Source organism: Trichosurus vulpecula, chromosome 5, assembly GCF_011100635.1.
Source record: "Trichosurus vulpecula isolate mTriVul1 chromosome 5, mTriVul1.pri, whole genome shotgun sequence".
In the NCBI taxonomy this organism is placed as follows: Eukaryota; Metazoa; Chordata; class Mammalia; order Diprotodontia; family Phalangeridae; genus Trichosurus; species Trichosurus vulpecula.
This window is the reverse complement of record NC_050577.1, coordinates 25,426,135-25,452,024: the sequence shown is the minus strand read 5'-3', so window position 1 is coordinate 25,452,024 and position 25,890 is coordinate 25,426,135. Positions and strand designations below refer to the sequence as shown.

The following is a 25,890-nucleotide window of genomic DNA, read 5'->3' as shown; positions in this document are numbered from 1 at the left end:
TCGGAGAGAGAGAATACATAATGCAGATAGCCACAAAGTAGAGGAATTTTCCTGATTTGGGGCAGGATCTGAGAGTCTGCTGTTTTCTGATCAGCCTTGTGATGCTCTGTAATCTCATATTTCTCTTTTTCTGTGTCAAAAATCTCTCCCTCTTGGTGTCTAGGTTTATGGAGCCTCTTCTTCTTGAAGTAAGCATCAGTAAGTTGATTTGAATTTTTACACCTGAAAGGTTAATCCTGGTAGAGGTGGCAATGACAAATTTCTGATGGGTCCTTCTCAGAGGAATGTGGTTGATGGTCAGAGGTCCAGTCACCAGTAGCAAGCCACTAGCCAACTGCTTCAGGAAAACCACTAGCTTGCCCCTGTGGTGGCCATCATACATGATCAGAATGGTGCCTGGGGTGATGCTAGCTCAAAGTCTCACATGCTGACTGAATGGCTTTTTGCTATGACTTAGCAGCCTTCTAGGCATATCCTCAGTAGAATAATATCTAGGTATTTTGTGAATCTTTACCACATGGGTTCCTCTATTTTTATCACCACCAGCTGGCTTTGAGATAGTAGCAGGCCCCTTCTCTTTCTTTTTCCTTTCAATCTGGGTTTTTGGTGCAGCATATTTCTGCTTGTACATGGCTCTCCAGGAACACATTGCAGACTTGGTGTATCTCCTGATCCCATGGGCCAGGACTGAGTTCCTACTGTAATGTTTTCAAGGTTTTTTCATCACCTTTTCAACCACATCTTCCTTTTGGTTTTCTTTTTTTTCCTTTTTGACCTTCTTTTCCCTTGGTTCTTTTGGGGGCTATTTTTCCACCATCTTGAGAGAAGGGAAAGATCTTGATAATTTCTTGGAATGTTATGTCTAAGCTCTTTAAAAAAGCATCAGAGTTTTTGGTAGCCCAATAAATCTTAAATAATTTCTTCTCAATCTATTTTCCAGGTCAGTTGTTTTTCCAATGAAATATTTCATATTTTCATCTTTTTTTAGTCTTTTAACTTCATATTATTATTTCTTGATGTTTCATGGAGTCATTAGTTTCTGCATGCTAAATGCTATTTTCTAAGGTGTTGTCTTCTTCAGTATTTTTTGTGCCTCTTTTACCAAGCTATCAATTCTCTTTTTATAATTTTCTTGCATCACTTTCATTTCTTTTTCTTTTCACATTTTTTCCTCTACCTCTCTTACGTGTTTCTTTAACTCTTCCAGGAATTCTTGTTGGGCTTGGGTTCAATTAACATTTTTCTTGGAGGATTTTCTTGTAGCTGTTTTCACATTGTTGTCTTTTTCTGCATTTATTTCTTGGACTTCCCTGCCACCATAGTAACTTTCATGGTCAACTTCTATTTCTGTTGTTTGCTCATTTTCTCAGCCTATTTCTTCACTTTGAACTTTATGGTGAAGTTGTGCTTTACTTACCTGGGGGTGGGGAGACACTATCCCAAGCTTGTTGTTTCCAGAGTTAGTTCTGGAGGTCTACAAGTTTTTGGTGCTTCTGAGGTGGTATAATCCTGGGAAAGATGTGGTCACTGTTCTTCTGGTCTGTGCTATGGTCTTCACTAAGGAAGGATCCTTGCTCTCCTACAGCCACAAGTACTAGTGTTCGTCTTGACCTTGGAACTGTCACCAGGGCCCCTGGTCCCTTGTGACCAATCACAACTGCTCCAGAACTACATATGGACAATAGTTTCTAATTAGCACCAGCTCCAGCCAGTGCCAACAAATATCTGTAATCACTTTCTGACCATTTGTCTGACCTTCTTGCCATCTCTAAGGCTGAGAGCTCCTGAAGCTTCTGCTGCTGTTGTCGCAGCTGCCTACAAGGCCCACTTCTGGTCCTCTTGCCATGCTCCAGGCCTGTACCCACCCTGGTGTCACTGACTTTTCCTGCAGACTTCCTAAACTGTCATATGCTGGATAGATATCTCTCTCTCACTTTCTGTTGGCTCTGCCTTTCCAAAAATTGATTTGAGGTGTTATTTCAGAGTTGTTTAGTGGGGAATTTGGGGAGAGTTCAGCTGAGTCCCAGCCTGTACTCTGCCATCTTTATTCCACCTCTACAAATACTATCTCATTTGATCTTCACAACAACCCTGGGAGGTAGGTGCTATTATTATCACCATTTTACAAGTGAAGAAACTGAGGTAGACAAAAGTAAGGTGACTTGCCCAGAATCACCCATGTAGTAAGCATCTAAGGTTGAATCTGACCTCAGGTCTTTCTGACTCCAGATCAAATGCCTATGCCACCTAACTTTTTCAAATGTGTACATATAATATGTTGTATTATATAGTTTTGAATCAATAGGATTGAATATATATATATATATAATATTCAAAGCTATTAATGACCAACATATTCACATCCATGTTTTCATGTATGTATATATATAAATGTGTACATATAATATAAACATATATGTTATATGAACGTATATGAAACACGTTTTATATAAACATCTATAATATGCATGTATTTTGTGCACAATACACAGGTATATGTTTTATACATACACATAACTATCATATACCAATGGGCAAGCCCAAATCATATTTGTTCAGGTATGAAATCTTTTATTAGCATTGAGTCAAATAATTTTCCCTAATCATCTTTCAGTTTTGTTATCATGGCTTTAAAATCCAGGTGTTTTATGTCAATACTCACCGAACAACTGCAGAATGAAATACTTTCCATCTGACTTGACTCATGATCTATCACTGCTCCTGTTCCCATTAAGGAGTGAAATGGATAGATTGAAGCCAAGGCCCACCTGCCCATTGGCTGAACAAAGCTAAGAAATGCCTTGCTTTTATAGGCCTTCCTCAACAGAGGTTTTCTCTCAAGATCTTGGATTACTCTCATTACAATCTTTATCTTTAATCTCAACCCCCAAGTATCTTTGGAACTCTGCAAGTTTGATGCCTTAAGAAATTACTGTTTGTTATTGTTCCTTGGGAGCTAAAGATATGAGAATAATATTGACAAAAGTATTGTAGAAAATTATTCTTTTCGATAGTCTAGGAGAAGGATAGACCACTGCCATGATGAAACAAAAATTAAAAACATGTAAGATGCTCTAAGAACTTAGTGAGTCAATCCTTTTTGAGACCATCTGTGATTCACATGTCTTAGAATATTTCTACACCTATATTGTAATTTTCACCATTGTCTGGTCCATTCATTGAAATATTCTCAGAAATGTGTAGGAAGAAGAAAAAAATGCTCTTTGTTTTCCTAGGATCATAGGATTATTTCTCCAAACCAAAAGGAAGGTTTAGAAGATCATAGTAGTATCCAACCTAATTTAAGCTGGCAGACTTTCTAGCTATGATGCAAGACCTCTCCCAATCCCCTCCCTACCTCCCAGTCCCAGTGATTAATACTAAAGTGGTAGATTTTACTTTAAAAGCAATTGGTTTAAAAATTGGTGCTTGAAATGGAGAAGTGGGAACAACTGTTTACTTCATCAACTCACAAGTTTAAGGAAAGAGGACTAAAATGTATTTATTTATGTAGATAGAGTATCTCCCCAGTAATCTCCTTGAAGGACAAGTATTTCTTCACTTTTGCTTTGGTGCCTTTAGCATTTAGCACATTGAAAATAGTTACACGCAAAATATATGAAAGTAAATATCCTTATACATGAAATGCACTTAATGAATGTGGTCAATTGAAATTAAATAGGCATAGAGTAGTTAGCTAGCCCCAAGTTAGGTTCCAAAAAGGAGCCTTAGAATGTCTCTGGGTATATAGTCAGCCAGTGCTGTAGAAAATGTAATGCCTATACAAGTCAGGATCCAAGACACCACCCAAGGTGGATCCCGAAGGTGGACAAAAGTGTAAAAGAAAAAGATATCCATGGATCAAGCCAGAATTACTACTAATTGGATGTGTGTGCCTTGACAGCCGAAACTTAAACCTTTGTCACCTCCCATCCACCTACACGTTAAAAAAAGGCAACACATACACACACACACACACACACTACTACTACTACCACCACTACCACTAAATTACTAATTTTTGCATCTATAAAATTGGGGAGGACTGACTAGATGAGCTCAAAAATCCAGGAGCTTGTGAAGTCTTTACTACAATGATAAGAATAAGCTTTAGTTGCCTCTGAGGCTCCTGCCAGTCTGGAAAAATGTCAGAGGTAGCCCATAGAATGGTGCAGTGTGGACAGCCCATATCAACTGATTTCAAGAATTGGAAATAGTAAGCCTAGAAACCTAGCAAGGGGCACAGGGGTGGGGGGAGAAGGTTACAACATGGCAGGCATGATAGCCAACTAGCCGGGCTTTCTTGTGGAAGACAAATTATACTGTTGATTGTCTCACTTGCTCTGGTCGTGGCAACTCCACCAGAAATAGGTGGAAATTTCAAAGAGACAAATGTTGGCTTGACCCTTAAACGTAAAATGAGAACTATTCCAAAGTGAAATGAGATTAGTGATTCTAGTAGCTGTCTGAATGGGTAGTGAGTTCCCCCTTCCTGGAGCTATCCAAGCAGAGATTTTACTTATTTGTCAGTTATGTTTGAGTGGGGACTACTTTCTGGTATGGGTTGGCCTGGGTGGCAATTGAGATTCCCTTCTGACTCTGAGATTCTGTTTAAAACTAACTGGTTTAAAAATTAGCACTTAAAATGTAAACTGAGAACAGCTATTCTTATTCACCAGTGCTTTGCACAATGCTTAACACATAGTAGGTACGTAATAAATACTTGTTGACTTGACCCTAGGCCCAACAATTGAAGCCATTCAAAAGTAGAATGGGAGACTCTTCACTAAGGGTATAGATATAGTACTGGACTTGGACTCAGGAAGACCTACATTTGAAACCATCTCAGGCAATGATTTACAATGTGACTTGAACCAATCACTCAACTTTTCTGTGCCTCAGTTTTTTCCTCTGTAAGATGAAGAGGTTGGCCTCAATGGTCCCTTACAGCTCTAGCTCTGTGATCCTTTGGTCTTCAGGCAAAAGATGGCTAGGTGGATGACTTTTAAAATAGGATGTGAAAGGGATTCTTTTTTGGAGAATGGTCTCTGAGATACCTTAAAAGCTGAAATTGTGCCATTCTGTAATACTGGGAGAGCTGCCTTTCTAAGCAGCAGAGAATACAGAGGTACTTTCCTTCCTCCATCATTTCTTGATGCCTTGACAGCTGAAACCTAAACCTTTGTCACCTCTCATCCATCTATATGTTAAGAAAAGGCAACACACACACACACACACACACACACACACACACACATTTTTACCCTATCTTAAAAATCAACCCTAAATATCCTCTATGCTTAAAAAACTAAAGTTGATTTTATGAATAACAATGTTGTTCCTAGTACTTGCTCAAGGAAAGAGGATTAAAAATCACTTTTCTGCATGTGCACTGTGACAGTTTCACTTTGTTCCAAGTGATTTTCCTCTTTGTGCGACAGTTTGTAAACAGGCTGTAATGCTTAGTAATTACATAGCCGTGATTTCATGGCACCAGTTCAAGGTAGAGAGGAATAAAGAGGGTATGAAAATCTGTTTCCTCCAAATTTTCCCAAGAAGAAACAAAAGGAAATTGCAGACAAAATCTGCATTAAGATCATATTAAGATTCAAAATTTAAATCAACGCCATACTATACAGGAAGCTAAGTCCAGCGGTGGCAGAATATCTGAACATGTAAAGCAGTGTCAAAAATAACGCCCTTTAGAACATATCTGCCTTGGCCCAGAACTGACCACCTAATCATTCAGCGTCAACTGGCACTATTTAAAGAAAACATTTAGAATGATTATTGTATGACTGAATAAGTTGCTTAACTTGGCTTGAAGTGCTTGAGTGAGGCTTCTTAAGTGATATGCCAACGCTTAGGCTTTCCTGCCTCTGAAACTCACTGCCTGTGGGATGTTAGACAAGTTGATTGACTTCCCCGAGTCCCAGTTTCTTCATCTGTAAAATGAGAGGATGGCATTGGAAGAACCTTAAGGTCCCATTCAAGCTCTACATCTAGGATCCTACGACCTATTATGAGCTATCATCATTAATGTGGGTACATCCTTCAAAAATATAGCTTAGATCATGAGCAGCTAGGTGGAGCAGTGGATAGAGCACCAAGCCTGAAACCAAGAAGACTCATCTTTATGAGTTCAAATCTGGCCTCAGACACCTACTAACTGTGTGACCCTAGGCAGATCCCTTAACCCTGTTTGCCTCAGTTTCCTAATTTGTAAAATGAGCTGGAGAAGAAATGACAATCCTCTCTGGATCTTCGCAAAGAAAATCCCAGATGGGGTCATGAAGAGTCGGACAGGTCTGAAAATGACTGAATAACAACACCATAGCTGATTCTCGCCTGCCTATCTTGGGCCACTTATGTATTTACATAAATCCATAACATGGGGGCCCACTCGACATCCTCAGGTCCTTATTCTAGCTCTTGACATTAAATTGAAATTGATGGATTATTCTCCCAACTCGTTTTTCTTCCCTCCTTATTCTCTTTGATGTTAGTAAGTCAGTCTCTCTCTCTCTCTCTCTCTCTCTCTCTCTCTCTCTCTCTCTCCCACACACACATATATATACATATACATATATGTCATATATACATATGGGTGTGTATACATTATCTATACACACACATACACACATGCATGTGCTTATCTCCTTCATTAGAATGCAAGTTTCTGGAGAGCAGAGACTGCTTTCGTTCTTTGTATTTGCATAGCTAGAATGGTACCTGGAGCATAATAGGCACTTCAAAAATACCTGTTGATGAATTGATTATAAAGGTTTTTGTACATATAGAGTTTCTCTAAAGTCTTAGTGTAAAGCTGCACTGAGACTTTTGGGACACCTCATATTACCCAGAATACTACTGCTACTACTACTACTACTACCACCATATATACTTTACAGTTTGGAAAGTATTTTACAAATATTACCTCATTTGGTCTTCACAACAGCTGTAGAAGAGAGGTTCTATTATTAATCCCACTTTACAGTTGAGGAAACTGAGGTAGAGAAAAGTTAAGTGACTTGCCCAAGATCACATAGCTAGCAGGTATATCTGAGGCTGGATTTGAACTCAGGTCTTGTGCACTCCAGGTTCAGTCCTCTACCCCCTTTCACAATACTTAGCTGGTGACACACACATCACTTAACTCATGATCATTCTCATTTTCTCATATCGACACAGGTACTCAGAGGCAAGGCTTTCCTTAGACAAAATGTTGAAGTGAAATTTGTCTTCATTTTGCCCATCTCATGGTAGCCTCATCCATCTCTCTCTCTCTCTGTCTCTCTCTCTCTCTGTCTCTGTCTCTCTCTCTCTCTCTCTCTCTCTCTCTCTCTCTCTCTCTGTCTCTCTCTCTCTCTCTCCCTTTCTCTCTCTGGCAGCTGGATGACACAGTGGATAAGAGTGCTAGACCTAGAGACAGGAGGAGCTGAGTTCAAATCCAGCCTCAGACATATCTACCAGCTATGTGACCTTGAGCAAGTCACTTAATCTCTGACTGTTTCAATTTCCTCTTCTGCAAAATGGGGATTACAGTAGCACCTATGATTCTGGGAAGCATAAAATGGGCTAATGTTTATAAAGCACTTTGCCAATCTTAAAAGCTCTCTATAAATGCTTACCACTATTACGATTTATTAAGCATGTACTATGTGCCTGGCACCGTGCTAGGAACTTGGGATGGAAATACAAAGCATGAAACCATTCCTACTCTCAAGGAGCTCGTATTCCAATGGGGAGAGCACAAGTGCAGATGTGTGTATATACACAATAAATATAAACAAAAACCCTTGGATGTATTCAAAGTAGTTGAATAGAAGGTGTGTAAGAGGGAAGGCTGCCTGTCAAGGGTGGTGCTCGGTCTGCCTTTTAAAAAGAGAGAGATTCTATGAGGTGGAGGTGAGCTGGGAGTGCCTTCCATGCCAACAAAAGATGGGTGATGGAGCGCCATATGTAAGGAATAGACAGAAGGCACTTTGTAAGTAGAACACGCCCCCCATCCCTTTGAGAGTGTGGAACATTTCAGAAGGAATATATCTGGATGCCACTATGTTTTCCCTAGTTCTCCTTCCATCTCTCGGGCTACTGCTTCTCTATTTCTTCTGCTGTTTTTATTTCTTCTTGTCTCATACCTCTAAACATGGTGGGGGAGTCCAAAATCAATCCCCTCTATACTTTCAGACTTTTTTCCCTCTATTCTCTCAGGCAGAAATCTTATTCATTGTTATGATTTTAACTATTACCCTTTCACGAATGACTCCCAAACTGACATCTCTAGCCCTGAGCTCCATCTCTCATTTCTCACTGCCCACTAGGCATCTCCTTTCTGATGTCCCTTGACACCCTCCACTCACCATGTTGAAATCTAAGCTCATCATCTGGCCCTCAGATCAGCTCTTTCTCCTCAGTGCCCTCTTTCTAAAAAGGTGTGAACATTGTTCTTATAGCCTCCCTGGCAGAAAAACTGAGATGTCTTTTTATTTCCTTGTCTACCCCACTCCACATTCTGTCAGTCAAGCAACAAGTCCTGTCATGTCTTCCTGTTGTGATCTCCTTCACATTTATTCTCTGTTTCTCTTTCCCCTGCCATCATCCACGTAAAGGCCCTCAACACTACAGGGTGTTCCAGGAATTGCTGCCATCTCTCCCTTGTTTTTCTCCCTCCCTAGCATCATCCCCACAATTCTTGACACACACTGCTGCCAACTTGTCCTAATAAAACACTGCTTTAAACCCTGCTTGAAAACCTTTAAGGCTTCCACCTGATCTACCAGATAAAGTCCAAACCCCTCAGCCTGGCATTCAAGGCCTTCCATAATGGCCTCTATTCTACTTTCCAACCTGATGGACCCATCAGGCCCCTGCATAAACCATCTATTCTGGCCAAACCAATGCTCTCACTATTCCTTAAATCTGCCATGCACTTTCCTGCCTTTGTGATTTTCTTCCTTACTCATTTGAATGTGTTAAGTCACTCCAGTTTCCTTCTCTGTAAAATGGGAATGGCACTTCTTTGACAAGGATGTTGTGAGACTCAAGTGAATTTGTGTATGTAAAGGGCTTCCCTGACATTAGAATGCTGCAGAAATGTTAGCTATGAAAATGGAGAAGGGAGAATAATTGTGATGATAACATAGAATGGAAGACTATAATGATGCTATGCTGGGATATAGACTTGTAGCCCTTGTAACCAGAAATCTTCTGGTCTCTGTGACAATCTGTAGGGCCAAAGGAAGGCAGAGTAAAGTTGAAGATCTTGACAGAAAAAGAAGAGCAACTGCCCCCACTGCCCCCTCCCTTTCAACCTCCAAAATGCCATTATCTCGTGATCATCTTTTATCTTTCCATCTTTGCCTTCATGTGATGATCCTTAAGCCGATTTTTCATCCCCAGCTTGACCTCCATTCCTGCCCCATCCTCAGTTGCTTTACTGGCCATCCCTCATTCAATGGCTGTGCATTCCTCCCTCTTCCACCTCCACCCCTTTGTATACCATTTCAACTCTATGCTATTTTCTACTCTCAAATCCTCATCAACCATCATTCCTTACCAAAGCTTTACGTTACTCCCACTATTGGACCATTTCATTCCTATTCATGTGCCACTGATTAGATCAAGAGAAAGCTATGGAATTGTGCTGAAGCAGCCCACAACAAATTTATCTTACATCCTTTCTGATCTGCCCCATCATTGAAACTAGGCCATCCTTTTGTTGTTATTCAGTTATGTCTGACTCTTAGTGACCCCATTTAGAGTTTTCTTGGCAAAGATACTGGAATGGTCTGCCATTTCCTTCTCCAGCTCATTTTTTAGATGAAGAAACTGAGGCAAACAGGGTCAAATGACTTACCTAGGGTCATGCAGCTTGCAAGTGTCTGAGGCTGGATTTGAACTCAAGTCTTCTTGACTCCAGGCCCAGAGCTCTATCCACTGTACCACCTAGATGTCCTGGCAATCCTTTTATAACTCACCCATAGAAACTTTTCCAAACTTAGCATCATATCTCATTTTTAAACTGAAACTGCTCTCTCCAAAGTTACCAATGACCTCTTAATTGTGAAATGTAATGGCCTTCTCGCAGTCCTTCTCCTTCTTGACCTCTCTGAAGATTTTGACACCCTTGACCAACCTCTTCTCTTGATACTATCACTACCTCAGGTTTCCATAAGACTGTTATCACTCAATTCTCCCCTGACCTGCCTTCCTGCTCAGTCTCCTTTGCTGGATCTTCATTCAGGGCAGGCCCCTAACTTTGGTTATCCCTCAAGACTCCATCTAGGACCCCCTCCTCTTTTTGCTCCATGTTATCTCCCTTGATTATCTTCTGAGCTCCAATGGGCTCAAATGTCCTCTCAATGCAGGTGATTCCCAATGTATATATCCAGCCCTAGACATTCTCCTGACCTCTAGTCTTGCATCTGTCACTGCCTTTTGGACATCTTGAACTGGATATTCCATAGATGTTTCAAACTCAAAATAGTTCCAAATGGAACTTATGATGTTTTCCCCCAAACTTCTCAGTTGCCCAACATTCTTGTTACTGAGGAAGGCATCACCATCCTCTCAGATACCAAGGCTTGCAAGCTCAGGGTCATCCTCAACTCTTTACCGATGCTCACCCCAAGTGGCCAGTCTGTTTTCAAATCTAGCCTTTTTTTAAAAAATCATCATAACTTTCTCTTCACTCATACAACTGCAACTTTTGTATCTGATCCTGATTGGTCTCCCAATGTCCATTCTCTCTCCTCCAGTCCATCCTCTCTTCACTTAACCCCTTTCAGCCTCAGTTTCCTCATTTGTGAAGGGGTTGGACCCAATGGCCTCAAAGGCCCCTTCCAACTCTAAGTCTGTGATCCTCATAATTATATGGTGGAGTCAAAGAAGATACTGAAGGGAAACCCTCAACTCTGTATTCCATTTAGAACAGGCCCACCCAAGGTATGTGAGTCACGTTGTGAGTTGGGCTGGCTTCGGGCCACATGCTTTGGAGCCAGACAGTTTTCATTTTATCGATGCACAGATTCAAAGGATTTCACTAAGCCCAACAGGAAGACTACCCTCAACCATGCTGAAGAACAAACAAACAAACAAGGCTAGGGTTTTTTTTTTTTGACTGTTTTTGATTTTCCCATTTGTCTTCTTGGAGAAAAAGAACAGACCTCAGAAGTCTCCACCTCCCAGAAAACAAAACAAAACAAAACTCCATTTCCTCACAAAAGCATTTCAAGTTCAATAAGAAGAATTAAATAAATTAAAAAAAAACCAAGAATAACAGCATGCCTGCCAACTCTAAACCTAAAGAAGATTTAGGCAGTGATAAAAAAAAAATTGTCATGTTCATTTCTCATTCATAAAAGTGGGCTACACCGGCAGGGAGCTGGACAGTCTACCCAAGTCAGCACTGCCCTGGCAGAGGCACTTACTGGGAACCAGAATAGGGCAGTGGAAATCGAGCTAGGTATGGAGTCAAGAGACTTGGGTCATACCCCAGCTCTGCCCCTTGTTAGCTGTGTAATCTTGTTTGAGTCTTAACTCAGCTGAGATTGTTTCCTCATCTATTATTATAAAATAAGGTCTTTGGACTAGATGGCCTCTGAGATCCAATTTCACTTTAGGTCTATGACCCTAATTGTCACGTAACTCATCTGAACCTCAGTTTCTTCTCCTGTAAAATGAGGAAGTTTGACTTAATGAGCTATGAGGTCTAGGACTCTAAAGGTTAATCTCTCTAGGCCTCTTTCCTCATATGTAAAGTGAAGGGGTCCCTCTTCACTCCATCTATGATCCATACAGTAATTTCACATCTTCAGCCCTGTGTAAAATGAGAGTGTTGGAGCAGATTTTCTGGGAGGGCCATTCTAGAGTCCACACGTATGAGCCCAATGGATAGTTGCCTCACCTCTCTTGGTGTCAGTTTCCTCATGTATAAAATCTTCTCAGCTCAAAATTTGTGAGCCTGGTAGTCGTTTCCTTGTCTACAAAATGAGGGGGCCGAACAAAAGGATGTCTGAGGTCTCTTTAAGTTATAAATCTTTGATCCTAATAGTCACCTAAGCTTTCTGGGCCTGTTCGGTCATCTGAAAAATGGCAGAGTTGGACTGGATGGCCTGTGAAGTCTCTCTTGGCTCTAGATCCATGACTATAATTATTGCTTTTCTTCTGTGGGCCTTGGTTTCCTCTTCTGTCAAATGAGGAGGTTGGAGTCAATATCCTCTGACATCCCTGCCAACTCTAAACCTGAGATCTATATCTCTGGGGGCGCAGCATTAATTCAGGACCTTTGTTAAGCCTTGTGACTTTCTATGGGGATTACCCTGACCTTAGAAGCAGAGCTCAGGTTTTGTCATGTTGGTTAGACCAAAGTCCTGGAATCAAATATTATCATCGTCATCTTTGTTGTTGTTGTTAGCATCATCTCGGATGCAAAAGGCCTTCGCCTTCAGCCACTAAGAGTTGGATGGAAGCAGGATCCTTGTAGAGAAGAGCTCTGTCATATTACCTTTTCCTAGAACTCCCAATTCCTTTAAAGTAATCATTTTCTGAGCACTTTTTCTTCATAAATGGTTCAATGCATGTTAAATAGATTTTAAAAGTTTTCTCCTGACCATACAGATTTAGGATTGCATTTTTCATAGTGAAAAACATGGGCTAGGCCTTTTTGACGTGAATGAGAACTAGTGAGGATACCAGATGAGACAGGGGCTGGTTTATGAAGTAGAAAAGAAAAACATTGAAGCTCCATTTCTCTCTCTTGGCATGTCAATATAGATTCAATAAACTTCCCATCATCTCTTTAAGGGTGGAGGCTAAGAGCATGTGTGGAGCAAAAATTCTGACCTAAAAGCCCTGATAAGAAATTAATCATAGAAGGAAAATTACCTTAAATCAGAGGAAGAAGAAAAGGGAGGGAGGGAGAGAGAGAGAGAGAGAGAGAGAGAGAGAGAGAGAAGGCTGATGATTTGGATATGATAATAAGATATTTTTTAATCTGTTTTTTCTTCTTCCCAACTATATCCAGCCTGGCATGGCATTGACCTATGACCCCACAGCTGCTATACAGAATGGGTAAGTAGTGCCATATTTTCTGTTTTAAAATAACTTTCATTGATGTTTTCTAAGATGCTTTAAAACTCTCAAAATATTATAAAGAAAAAACATGTCAAAAAACTTTTTTTCTCTTCCATTTCTTTCTGCCCACTCAAGGATAGCAACAGGAAATCCTAGGCAAGAAACTTCCTGCTTTTTTTGTTCTTTTCTTCTTTTTTCCCTTAAAGTGTCCAATGCCCTCCTATATCCCCTGATTCCAATATTTCCTGAGCCCATTAATCTCATACCATCTTTCTGAGTTGGACCTATGTGGGTGAGAGTAGAGGACATGAAAAAAGGAATATCTAGGCTGAGAGGCATTTTCCATGTAGGTAACAGGTAGTGACTGCTAATATCCTCATGGTCTTTCATTTAATTGTTCTCAATTTATGTGCTAGACTTGGAATGAGAAAGACCTGAATTTCAATCCTTCCTTTGACACTTACTGGATATGCAAACATTTAACCCCTTTGTGCCTCAGTTTCTTCATCTATGAAATGGGGATAATAATGGCACCTATACTTCCCAGGGATATTATGGAGATCATATGAGAAAACTTATTTAAAGCACTTTGCAAACTTAAAATGCCACATCAGTGTTAATTATTTTTAATTTTGTTATTGTTGATAATATTATCATTATTAAATGCCCTAGATTCCCCTAGATGCTATTGTTTTGAATCCTTCTTTTTCTTTATCCAACCAAAGATTTATTTGTAATTTAGAGGGCTGTGAGAAACAAGTTAGTTTATAATTGCAGATGATATTATGAGTACAATTAAGCTTTCTTCTCTAGTTTTATCTTTCCTATTGACTTATATTATAATCGTCCTGTACTTTGCAGAAGCCAGAGTAGAAGAAACATTTGGTGCACCTTAAGAGGGCAAAGAGAAATTCTTATGGATATTGAAACACAAAGAGTGATAGGGAAAATAAAACCAGTCCCATTAAGGGACATGGGAATATTATGGTGGAGAGAACACTGGACTTGAAGTCACATGAACTAGATATGAGTATCAGCCAACTTTTATGACCTAAAGTAAGTCACTTTTCCTCCCTGAGACTCAGTTTCTTTAACTATAAAATGAGAGGGTTGGCCTTAGATGACCTTTGGGATCACTTCCAGCTCCAATACTCTAAGACTGTGTGGGTGAAAGTGAATGATGCTTATTCATTCATTCACCAAGTACTTACTAAAGGCTTCTTTGGGTAAGACACCAGACTTGGCACAATGTTACATTTCAGAATATGGGATACAGAAATATAAGGGATCTTCTGGCCTCCAGGAGCTTCCAACTTACTTGTAGATACCCGTAACTAATATTTTCGGTGGCATGTTTCAAGTGCAGGAGGAACTAGTGCTCTAGGAATTCATTTTGAAAAGTTATATCTGGAGTGACTTTGGAAGGTATGAAGGAGGGGAGACTAGGGTTGATTCTTGAAAGATCAGTAAGAAGGAAACCAGTTAATACTCTAAGCAACAAAGAATGGTACAGGGAAAGGTAAGGAATTCAGAATTCACATTGTGTATTTAGGATAATGGATAGAGAAATGTGGCTAGAGCACAAGGTTCATGGACAGTAGGGATTAATGTAGGTGGAGTTAATGTCAGTAGAGGATTAGTGTCAATTGACTAGCATTTATTAAGCACCTACTATATGCCAGGCACTAGGCTCAGCATTTTATAAATATATCTCATTTGATCCCCACAACAATCCTGGCAGGTAGGTGCTATTATCATCCCCATTTAGTTGGAGAAACTGAGGTTAAGTCACTTGCCCAGGATCACACAGTCTCTAAATGTCTGAGGCCAGATTTGAACCCAGGTTTTCCTGACTCCAGGCCCAGCCGTCTATTCACCAAGCCACCTAGCTAAGTGTACCAAGATTAGGGGGAATTAGAAAAGGCTTCCATTAGAAAGTGGCATGTCAGGTGAAGAAGGTAAAGAAAGCCAGGGAGGGCAAAAAGTGGAGATGAGGAGGGAGAGATTCATAGGCATGGGGGATAGCCAGTGAAAATACCTGAAGTCAGGAGATAGAGTGTTTGTGTGAGAAACAACAAGGAGCCCTGTGTTGCTGAATTGGGAAGAAGGTGATAGGGGTGAGTAAAATTTAAAGAAGACTTGAAAGGTGTGGGGGAGGGGGAAGGGGAAAGTAATCAGGGGCATTGAACACTAACCAAAAGATTTGATGTTGGAGGTTATAGGGAGCCATGGGGTTGATTGTTTGGGATGGGAGGGATGTCTTGGTCTGGTCTCCACTTAAGGCGGATCATTATGACAGCTGATTGAAGGATTATAATAAGGAGAGAGGCCAACTCACCAACAGTCCTGGTGTGAGGTGATAAGGGCCTGAATCAGGGTAGGGGCAGGGTCCGAGGAGAGAAGGAAACATACGCAAGAGATGTTATAAAGGTGAAACCTATGGAACTCAGCTCTAAGACGATCCTGCGCCATGTTAATTATTTACAGTGGGCTTATTCTTCAGCAAGAACTCAAGACTGAGCAGCTTCCCTACGTTCTGTGTCTGTGCCGTCCCAGGTGTTTTATGTGGGCATTTGATATGAGGCCACAGAGAAGCCTTTATCTTATGATACCAGGACTAAATCCTCTATTGAGGATGATTTGGAATCACAGCAAAAATGACAGATGCCTCATTAATACTGGGCTGTTGTGTTTACCCGCAGGTTAGTATTCATGATGCTGACTTTACAATATTGCCCGTGGACATGAGACAGGAACCCAGGATGCTTATTTCCATGTGGAAATAGGATTTGGTGCAGTTTTTTGCTAGAGGAGACACTCTACCCTGGGGTTATTGACATATTCATGTTATTTTTATTGTCAGTGCAATAAGATTTTACCATATTGCTACCGACTGCCAAATCCCCCAAAGAAAACATTTCTGTCCACAAAATAATGTTCTATTAGGGACCTCAGCTTGGAGTCTGTGGATTTCTAGAGGGCATCCTTCCTAAATTCCAGGGAACCAAGGCATTTTTTTTTTGCATTTCCTTAACATTCAGAGTTCCCCAAAGAAACCCTTATAATCTTCTGAGCTGTCTGTTCTAGTTATGTCTTTGATGCCTTAGCATTAAGCATTCTAGGTAATAGATGGATGTGTAGATTAGTGGGTAGGGAAAGGTGTGGTTAGATGGCATGCTGGTCTAAGCTCTGGATTTGTACTGAGGAAGACCTGAGTACATATCCTGCATCATTCACCTTCTAGCTGTGTGACCCTGGGCAACTGACATGAGCTCTCTTTGCCCAGATTTCTTTATCTGTAAAATGAGAATTATGATAGATCCTACCCACCAGGTTGTTCTTGAAGATCACATGAGATCACATGGGCCAAGAATACAAAGCTGTGGACAGGGCTATCTACTACTATAGAGAAACAGAGTGGCATAAAGATAAAGAGCAGGTCTCAGAATCAATAATTCCTTGGTTCAAAACCTGTGGAACAATTGGTTCTGTGATCTTGGCCAAGTCATTTAATGTCTGTGTCCCTTCAACTTAGTACAGTGAAAAGATCACTAGCTCTGGAACCAGAGGTACTGGGTACTTACTACCAAGGTGACATTGGACGAGTCACTTAACCTTGCCCAGGCTCAGTATCCCCACCTGTAATATGGTGGGGGAAGGGTTGTTCTAAATGGCCTCTGAGTTTTCTTGCAATTCATCATCTTGAACCTTCTTGATTTTCCTAGTGACTGGGTTGCCATCTGTTTTGGGGAAGAGTTGCCATACCAAGAAGCTGACAAAAATCATAAAAACTTTGTGCATTTGTGTATGTCACAGGAGAAAAATCTCTTCCTGGAGAAATCGACCATTGAGTGCCAGACAGGACTCAGCCTCAGCTCCCAGTAATGGTATCTGCAAGGCACATTAAGTACTTCCCCATCCAAAAAGATAGTATCCTGCATTCCCACTTACACTAGCTTGGTTGTTTGAGGTAAAGAGTTCTGTCAGTCTTCTCTCTGTCCCATCCCATGAAGCAAGGAGCCATGTGCTTCCGGAGTTTTATCTGTGTTGGTGGATAATTTTTCATTTGATACCTGTGTGAAAGTGCTTTCAAAACCATGATGGATAAATGGTGTGGGCCCGGAGGAAAGGAGAGAGATTGAGGAGCCCATTTTTTCCACAGCCTCACAGAAGTCTGGTTCTGTTTTTTTTCTTCAGATAACTCGCCTACTAAGCTGCTGATGAAATAGCTGTCCTTCATGCCTTGGCTTAAGCAAGCATTTCCTGAAAATTTGGCTAGTGTATGTTTGGACTTAGGAAGGGCTTATTTCCAAGACCCGGAATTAGGGGATCAAGATAGTGCAGTGAGTTGCTTCACCCCGTTTTTTCCATCTAAATGACTCTTTTGCCTCGAGTGGCAATGTTTGAACTTGCCAGAGAGTGTGGAATGCCATTACTTGTCTGATGGATAGGATTAGAGCAAAGAGAACAAAAATGCATTAACGTTTCTCTCCAGGGTTCCCTTTCCTAGTATCATTTTACTGCTATACTTTATTTATGTTTCTGTTATCGAGTTTCCCCATAGAGTTTCCTGTAAACTCTGCCTGTCAATCTGTTCCTGACGGCTTTCGTTTATGAGACACCAATTGGCACACTTCACAAAATAGACCATCCAAGGTGAAATATGATTAGTGATTGGCTTAGCAATGAATGGCCTTATCTCACGAGCAGCAGGGCATTTGACCCAGACAGAAGCCTCTGGGCCCTGCTTGAAGCAAGCGGGAAGTGTTTGGTGTATGGACAAGGTCATCCAGGGAACGAGTCACCTGCCATGAAACAAAGAGCATTTTTACATTCCTAGCCTCCTAAGTAATCTGTCAAGTACGTTACAAAAGGAGGATGCTATAAATTCAAGACTTTTTTTTCTAAAGCAAAGGGTTATGTTTCCTGAACCATTCTAACACATAATATGCAAGGAACTAATCCCTAACAAGCCATGGAAGGCCCCATGGTATAAGGTAAAGTGAGATGGATCTACAGAATGAGAGGTTTAGTCTAGCTGACTGCTTACATCACTGTCAGTCCTAAATTCATACTCCTATAATTCTGATATTAGTCAGTAGGTGTATGTGAACTCCTCTGTGCCTAGCACTGTGCTACAGGAGCTACCTAAAGACAGCCAAGTAGTATAGTACAGAGAGTGGTGGACATGGAGTTAGGAAGACCCAAGTTTGAATCCTGAGCAGATATTTACTACCTGTTTGTCCTTGGGCAAGTCAGTTAACCTCTGTGCCTCAGATTATTAATTTATAAAATGAGAGGGTCAGACTTGTCCTCTAAGGTCCCTTCTAGGAATAAACCCATTATTCTGTGGTCCTTTGTTCCCTCTACTATATGCCTAGTTGTGCTGCTTACCCCCTCATTTCCAATAGTGAGGGGTAGGCAAAAGAGAGTCTCTGCCTTTAGGGAATGATTCTATCTCCTTTTCCCAAGTTCCCTGTTCTCCTTCTTTATCATCCTCCTCAATGAAAGCCCCTTCCTTTCCAGCCCTCAGGTTGTTTTGACTGACCTACTTTGGGCTTTCACTGAAACATGAGGCATTAAAGAAGACTGATTTTAAATTCCACCAGTATGAGAGCTTCCTAAAGGCTCAGACCACTCACTAAGGGAAAACAAAGGCAGAGAGCCTTGCAGAGGGGCTGTTTTCTCTGACTATTGCTAATTTCCTTTTTCCCAAGGCTATTGATTGATGTGGGATGGAGGGGACCCTCTCCTCCACCTAGTCAGAAGCATCAACACCTCTGGTACTTATTAAGGCACAATCTGACTCTCCCTCTGGCCACTCCCTTTCCACATTCTTCCTTAGAAAAATTTAAAGACTTTTCTAGACTCTAAAGCTCAGCTTTTCAGTGGCCAGAGAGATTTGTAAGTATAACTTCTATTTATAAGAGAGGGATAAGGACTGGACTTGTGATTTCATTAATATAGGACCATCCCAAGTGAGGGAATTCTCTCTGACAATACAGATTGGCCACTTCTTTGCAACATATAGGCTTTGAGAGCTACCTGGAGTATTGGGAAGTTAGGTGACTTGGCCAGAGTAGTACAGTCCTAGGATTGACTTGGAATCAGGTATGCCTACTACTGAAGCCAGGTCTTTATCCACCAGGCCATACTGTCTCTCTGTACCATTAAAATCTGATATTTCCATAACATTTAAAGTTTGCAAAGCACTGTATACTCATCATCTCATCTGCACCTTATGCCAGCCCTGTGGGAAGGCATTGTTATCATTCCTATTCTGCCCCTGAGGAAATTGAAGCTCACAATAAGTTAGGTGACTTACCCATAGTCACATGTGAATGTTAAAGGCAGGGTTTAAACTTAGGTGTTCTTGGCTCCAAGGCCAGCAAACCATCTACCATATCAGTGATGCCTCCCTTTAAAAAATAGTATTGTACTTGTTCAACACTCATTGCCCCACATGGTACACCCACATCAAAGAAGGCACTGTGCTCTATGAGTAAAGCAGACTTGCAGTAGCTCAAAAGAAAAGTGAGACATACAAATGTAGAGACATCTTCATTCCAAATGTCCATCTGGACTATTTGTGCCCGAATTGTGGCATAGCTTTCTGAGCTTGTATCGATCTGATCAGCTAGTCAGACACATTGGACCTTGACTCCAACATATTGATGTCATTTTGGTCCTCTTCGAGAATGGACAACAACCGCTGAATGCCGGCTATGTATGGAGGTCTGTGCTAGGCCCTGGATGGGGAGTGAGGAGAGGGTTAAAAGGTATAACTAAGTCATGGTCCCTGTCCTGATTCAACTTACCATCTAATAGGGGGCAAGATCTAATAATGGAGGACTGTAAGGCAAATGGCAGACAAGTATCATAGGAGGTTTACTAAGCTTAAGATAAATTTTTTAAGAAGAGAAAAGTATACCACCTTCCAGGGTTTCTGTGAGGGCCAAATGAGATCATAGTTATAAAATGTGTAGTGTCATGCCTGGCACAGAGTAGGCACCATATAAATTTTGCAATTCTTCTTATTACAAAGCAAAGTGCTATGAGAAGCCCAGGGAAGAAGGTTGTCATGGACCGGGAAAATAGCAAGGTTTCATAGAAGAGATGATATTTGACTGGAGCTTTGAAGGTTGGATAGGAATTTGAGAGACAGAGATAAAAACATGGAGACAGAACCAGAGAAGGGAGAGGGAAGAGATAGGGAAAGGGAACATTTAATAAACTTTTACTATATGCCAGGCACTATGCTAAGCAAACAAGTCAGACAGTCCTTGCCCTCCAAGGACTTCCATTTTAATGAGGGAAAACAAAGCATAGGGGGTATTGGAAAGCAAGAGGAGGCAAACATACATCCTTCCTGGTGCATGCACATACACTGGCACACACACATACAGGCAAGCTGAGAAGACTACCTAGAAGAGATGGTATGGGCCCCAGCAAAATCATGTGGAAGCTGGGGAAGCTGGGGGTAGAGCTCAAGGTTCCAGTTGGAGGGAGATAAGGATGATGACCAGAGCATGATAGCCATCAGGAAGGAAAAGATGAAGGCATTATTCCATAGGGAACAGCATAAGCAACAATAGGATGTGTGGTACATATCTATTTTGACTACAGCACTGAACATGTGGAGGGGGAATCATATAAGATGGGAAAGGTAGGGTGGTAGCAGGTTACCACACTAGTGTCCCATTGTTGGGAAAATGGGATGGAGAGGAATCACAGAGAAGGGTGCAGAAGTGGCCTGAATGGAAGTACCTGACAACATGGACAGGGATTGGGGAGGTGGGGGGGCCGATACCCAGAGTGAAGCAGAGTCACAGGTTTGCATCAATCCCCTCTCTCCACTCTCCTCTCTGTACTCAAATCATCATTATGAGAGCTGATAGTAGCTTACATTTATATGGCATTTTGAGATTTATAAAGTGTTTTATGTGTTATCTCATTTGATTTAACACCAGAAGAGTTGGCTTTTTCCTCCTCTTCACCTTCTGGTGGGAGAGCACAATAAAGCAATCCAATCCAATAACCATCTCTTAAGTGCCTAGTATGTGCCAGGTACAGGGCTAAGACATAGGGATAACAAAAAGAATCCATGCCCTCAAGGACTTTACAGTCTAATGGAGGGAGACAACACACAAAAAGAATCAGGAAAGGGGTGGGAGGAGTCCAGGGAGGTAGCTTGTTCTCCTGAATCGAAACCAGGCAGAGTAGCAGATACAGAGTGGAGTGACCTAGAGTCCTGCTTTTGCCTCCCCCCCCCCCCCAAGGAAAGCATTGGGTGGTGTCACGGGCTTCCGAAGCCTCGTAACTATGCTCGGGGTTCCCCCCAAGCCCCAGGCCTCTGCCTAAGCAAAGGACCTGATCTCGCGGACAATGTACGGGGCGGGAGCCGAACGAGATGGTGAATGACTCCGTTTATTATTTCAGCAAGCAGCACATTTATACCTTTAGTGACGTAGGTACACTCTTTGGTTACTTGGGTGAAAGACAGGTAAAACTATACACCTGGGGACTAGGACCGCCCTGACTCCGCCTACTCTCCTCCCCTTCTCTTCCCGCACTACCCAAAGCTCCCGGTGGGCAGGCAGTCCAGGCAGACCGGAAATTCCACGTGGTCAGGCAGCCGGAAGTTCCACATGCTCTGCCAGAGAGCCGGAAGTTCCACGTGGTCAGGCAGGTCCGACCTGGAATCGCTAGGGAGGTAACAAAGGCGAGACCCCTCCTCCTGGCTCCACCCACATCCCAAAGCCCTGAGTTTATCTCAGCAGGCCCCTGGGCCTGGAGGTCCGAGGAGGACAGGGCTCAGCTGTAACGCGGCCGGTAACAGGGTGGAGTTTGTACTCTATCCTCCAGTCCTCTAATCTGAGGGGAGAGGAAACTGAAGCAAGGGTTGCCAATGGGGTATGAGTAACCAGAACAGTGATGAGATTTGAGGTGATAAGCTTATTCTGGGAGGGGCATCTTGTTCCTTGGAGTTGAACCAGGCAGAGCAACTTTCTCTTGCTTTGGGGGCCTGTTGTAGTTGTTGATTTTTGCTTAAAAAATCAATTCCCAGCCTCTTTCAGCTTTTAAAAAATGGTTAAAGCCTATTTTATTCTCTGATTATGAGGTTTTTGAAGATCAAAGTTTCAAAAGGACCCAAAGATTCTCTTCCTGCAGCCAATGGCTCAACACCTTTCCCCAATCAGGCACCTGTTGCCCAAGGTCCCCAAAGAGGAGGGCAGGTGATAGGGCCCAGCAGTGCAGGTGGTTCATGAATCTTCCTTTGTTCTTTCTGTTTGCAGATTTTATTCTTCACCGTACAGTATTGCAACAAACCGCATGATTCCACAGACATCTATCACGCCATTCATTGCTGCTTCCCCCGTGTCCACATATCAGGTATGTCAGCCTCACTTTCATCTCCAGGGGGGTCTCACTTGATAAGAAGGAGAGGTTTCCAAATGGACAGAGACAGAATGAATATAATAAGGAACCAAAAAATTCAAGTGTCCTTGTACACTTCAGTCATACCTTATCTCCCATATATAACAGTCCTTAAATACCAGCAGCCACAAATTCCTCCTTGGCCAAGGACTTCAAGTGTAATTCCCTTCTGTTTCATTTAACTCTCAAAGTCTTCCTCTTTTTGCTTATGTTTCAGTTTACATCCTCTAAGGATTCTCCTGTTTGAGATCATATTTTGTTCCTTGTCTGTTATCACTTTACCATTCTTTCTGTTTGTTTTTCTAAGTAAGCCTTCACTGAATGTATCGTTATAACAGTGCTTTCTCCTTCCATAAAAAAGCATTTTTGTCCATACTCGAATAAAAATACCAATTTCATTATATTTTAATGACCTTGGGACCTGAGACAGACAAAGAAGGGTTAATTTGCAGTTGTGCTCAGACATAGTGATACTTGGTATGGGATAAAACATGAAACTGAACTTTACTTCCAACTCACAGGGCTCAAGGCATAAATGTGAGACAGTAACAGATTTCTAACTTTCTCCCTGCCAAAAGGAATCGGTGGTAGGGAATGACAAGAGAGACATTTTGTAACAAGATTGAGAGAAGGGGCATGAATGTCTGAACTTGTTAAGTGATACATTCTTGCTGACTTCATGCTCAATGTTGACTTCAACGTCAGAGCATGCATCATACTGACAGATGTATGACTTTTACCAGTTTTCTAGGACTCATAAATTATTTACAGGTGTGCATATTACCATTTACCAGCTGGTGGGGGAGGCGAGGTGGGATTGGACATAAAGGGATTGTTTCGAGCCATTTTCCCTTCAATCTGTGACATATTGTCATTTCAACCTCTCTTTGCCGTGGTTTCTCTGTTAAGAATTATCGAATGGCTACTAACCCATTTCTTCAAAGTAGTACTTAGGGTCCAATTGGTAGAAGGCTATTGCCAAACTCTCTTTTATCTTCCTACACTATGCTAAAATAATCAACCAAGACCTCAGAGGTTCTAGGCATGGAAAGGTAAAGGTATCTCGCCACTTCAATGCCCTGGACCAGGTGGTCCACCTGATTAATTCTCAATACACAGGCAAAATGAATTGCAAGAGGAAAAATTCCCTTTTGGAATTAAAAAAGTCCTTCTTATTAGCTTATCTTTCTATAGTCCTAGATATCTGATTATTTGTGCTTGCCTTGTCCTCCTGACCTATGCTTATTTTCTAAACAGCCCTACTTGCCCTCACAAGAACATCCATAGTAATTCTAGGTTGGATGTCCGTGTTATTTTAAACTGTGCCTGCACATGTGTACATGTGTGTTCTGAAGACAGGGGAAGGTGTTCACTCTGCACCCTCATTGATCTGTCCCTGTGGTATAGTGAATTGTTCTCTAATTAAGACAGGTATACTCCATATTCAGACAGTATACTCCATTCTGACCTTCCTCCATCATATTCCAGCTTGTCCAGACTGTGGCACCATGAAATGCACAATTATTTTTTTCTCCTCTAATTCCCCGCATCCATTCTCCAGATCAAGTCTTGTATTTATTTACAGAACTTACATTCTTCATAATTTTTTTTTTTTGTGAATGAATGGAGGAGCCTCTTTTTTTTTGTTGTTTTTTGGCAGGGCAATTGGGGTTAAGTGACTTGCCCAAGGTCACACAGCTAGTACATGTGTCAAGTGTCTGAGGCCAGATTTGAACTTGGGTCCTCCTGACTCCAGGGCTGGTGCTCTACTCACTGCGCCACCTAGCTGCCCCCATAGAGGAGCTTTTTATTGGCATTGCATGACCTTGGGGTGACTGTGCTTCTAATTTCCTTTCCTTGGGACCGAAGAAAGTATGTACAGGTGTCACACAAATTTGTTCTCTGTGAGTTGGACAATGTGTAGTATTTTTGTTCTGAGGTTGGCCACAACCATCCATGATGTACCCCAGGATCAGGTACTCTGAGGCTATGATAAAATGACTGCAAAGAACTGGTCCCACTTGGGACCTTCCCTAAGTGGAATATAACCTCAGTTTCCTGGTCTCCAAAGAGAAAGGCAGCAATGTGTAATGTATCACCACTTGCTTCTGCTGGTGGCTTTTCTGTGTCTAAAGCACATAGAGCATATCTTCAGCATGAGTTCAATGTCAAAATGTCTTCCGTGCTTTTCTACTTGACAATTTGCTCCTATGAACTGACTTACTTCACTGCTGCTATCCTCAGGGGCCCAAAAGGAAAAAAAAAAAAGGAATTCACATAGGGTATGTTGTTGCTGTTGTCGATGCTTCCCATTGTCATTTTCATAAGAGAGGACTGAATATTTTGCCCCAAACTTTGTCACCCTGAGCAAAGCTAGCTGGCCTCTAAAGATTAGATCTCCAGTTTCTGTATGATTTCATCACATCAACCAAGTACTAAGGAAGTTTGGAAGAAAAAAACACAGGGAGAAGATTCCTAACAGAATCTAGACTGATAGATCTGGAAAAGAGAAAATGTACCTTCCTCCCTTCTTTGTGGAGGTGAGGATTATGGGTGCGGAACATTGTATATCCCCTCAGGCTTAACTCTTCCCTCTCTATCAGAAAGTCTATGAGAGAGCAGGCATTGGCTATGTCCCCAAAATGGGGCCACCTTGAGAAAACAAGATGAGAAATCATTTCCCTCTGAGCCTTATGTTCCACAGTGTCATAACTTTTCCTGTTTCAGTTACCAATCCAAGTTGGCATAGCCCTCCATACACCCACCCACTCCCACCAACCAGTAATGCTGGTCACTTCTGGCCTTTAGCAAAGGCCAGGGCACATGTGTCACCCCTCCTGTGTGTACTTGCCCAGCTCCTTGAGCAATATCCCACATGCCATCCTCCTCCCCAACAGGGTATCATTTGAACCCTCAGTGACTTAGTTTCTATAAAATGAGGAGGTTCAGCTAGATGACCCTGAAGTTTCCTTCCAGTTCTAGCTCTATGATCCTAACATCAAATCAATATCTGTAACCATAAACTTGCTCCCTGACTCACAACGTTTCTTCCCAACTGCTTTCTAATATTTATCTAAGACCAGGCTCCTATAGACCATAGCTACGCATTGAAATCGCCAAGTTCTCTCTGTGGTTTTCTTGTCCTAACAAATGCCATTTGCCACATAGGTCCAGAGCACTTCATGGATGCCTCACCCACCCTACGTTATGCAGCCAACAGTAAGTGGAGACTCAGTCACCTGAGGCTGAATATTTGTCTTATCCATGCTGTGGGTGTGTGTTTGGGATGCTTTGAGATTTTAAGGAGAATTTGTCTCTTATTCCTCAGAAATGGGAGCTTGTGCCCCAGAAAGGCTACCCAAAGCATTGACAATA

The 25,890-nt window shown here is 41.7% G+C and overlaps 1 protein-coding gene across 7 annotated transcripts in view; it reads left to right on the top strand.

Moving 5' to 3' along the window:
• The window catches only part of RBMS3 (RNA binding motif single stranded interacting protein 3), a 758,966-nt gene that overhangs the window by 602,748 nt on the left and 130,328 nt on the right, over nucleotides 1-25,890 (top strand). For all 7 annotated transcript variants that reach the window (XM_036759106.1, XM_036759112.1, XM_036759109.1 and 4 more), the window contains exons 8-10: nucleotides 13,028-13,074; nucleotides 22,374-22,470; nucleotides 25,684-25,734. In XM_036759106.1, coding sequence (XP_036615001.1) covers nucleotides 13,028-13,074; nucleotides 22,374-22,470; nucleotides 25,684-25,734 — 195 coding nt within the window. The remainder of the gene's footprint in view (nucleotides 1-13,027; nucleotides 13,075-22,373; nucleotides 22,471-25,683; nucleotides 25,735-25,890) is intronic.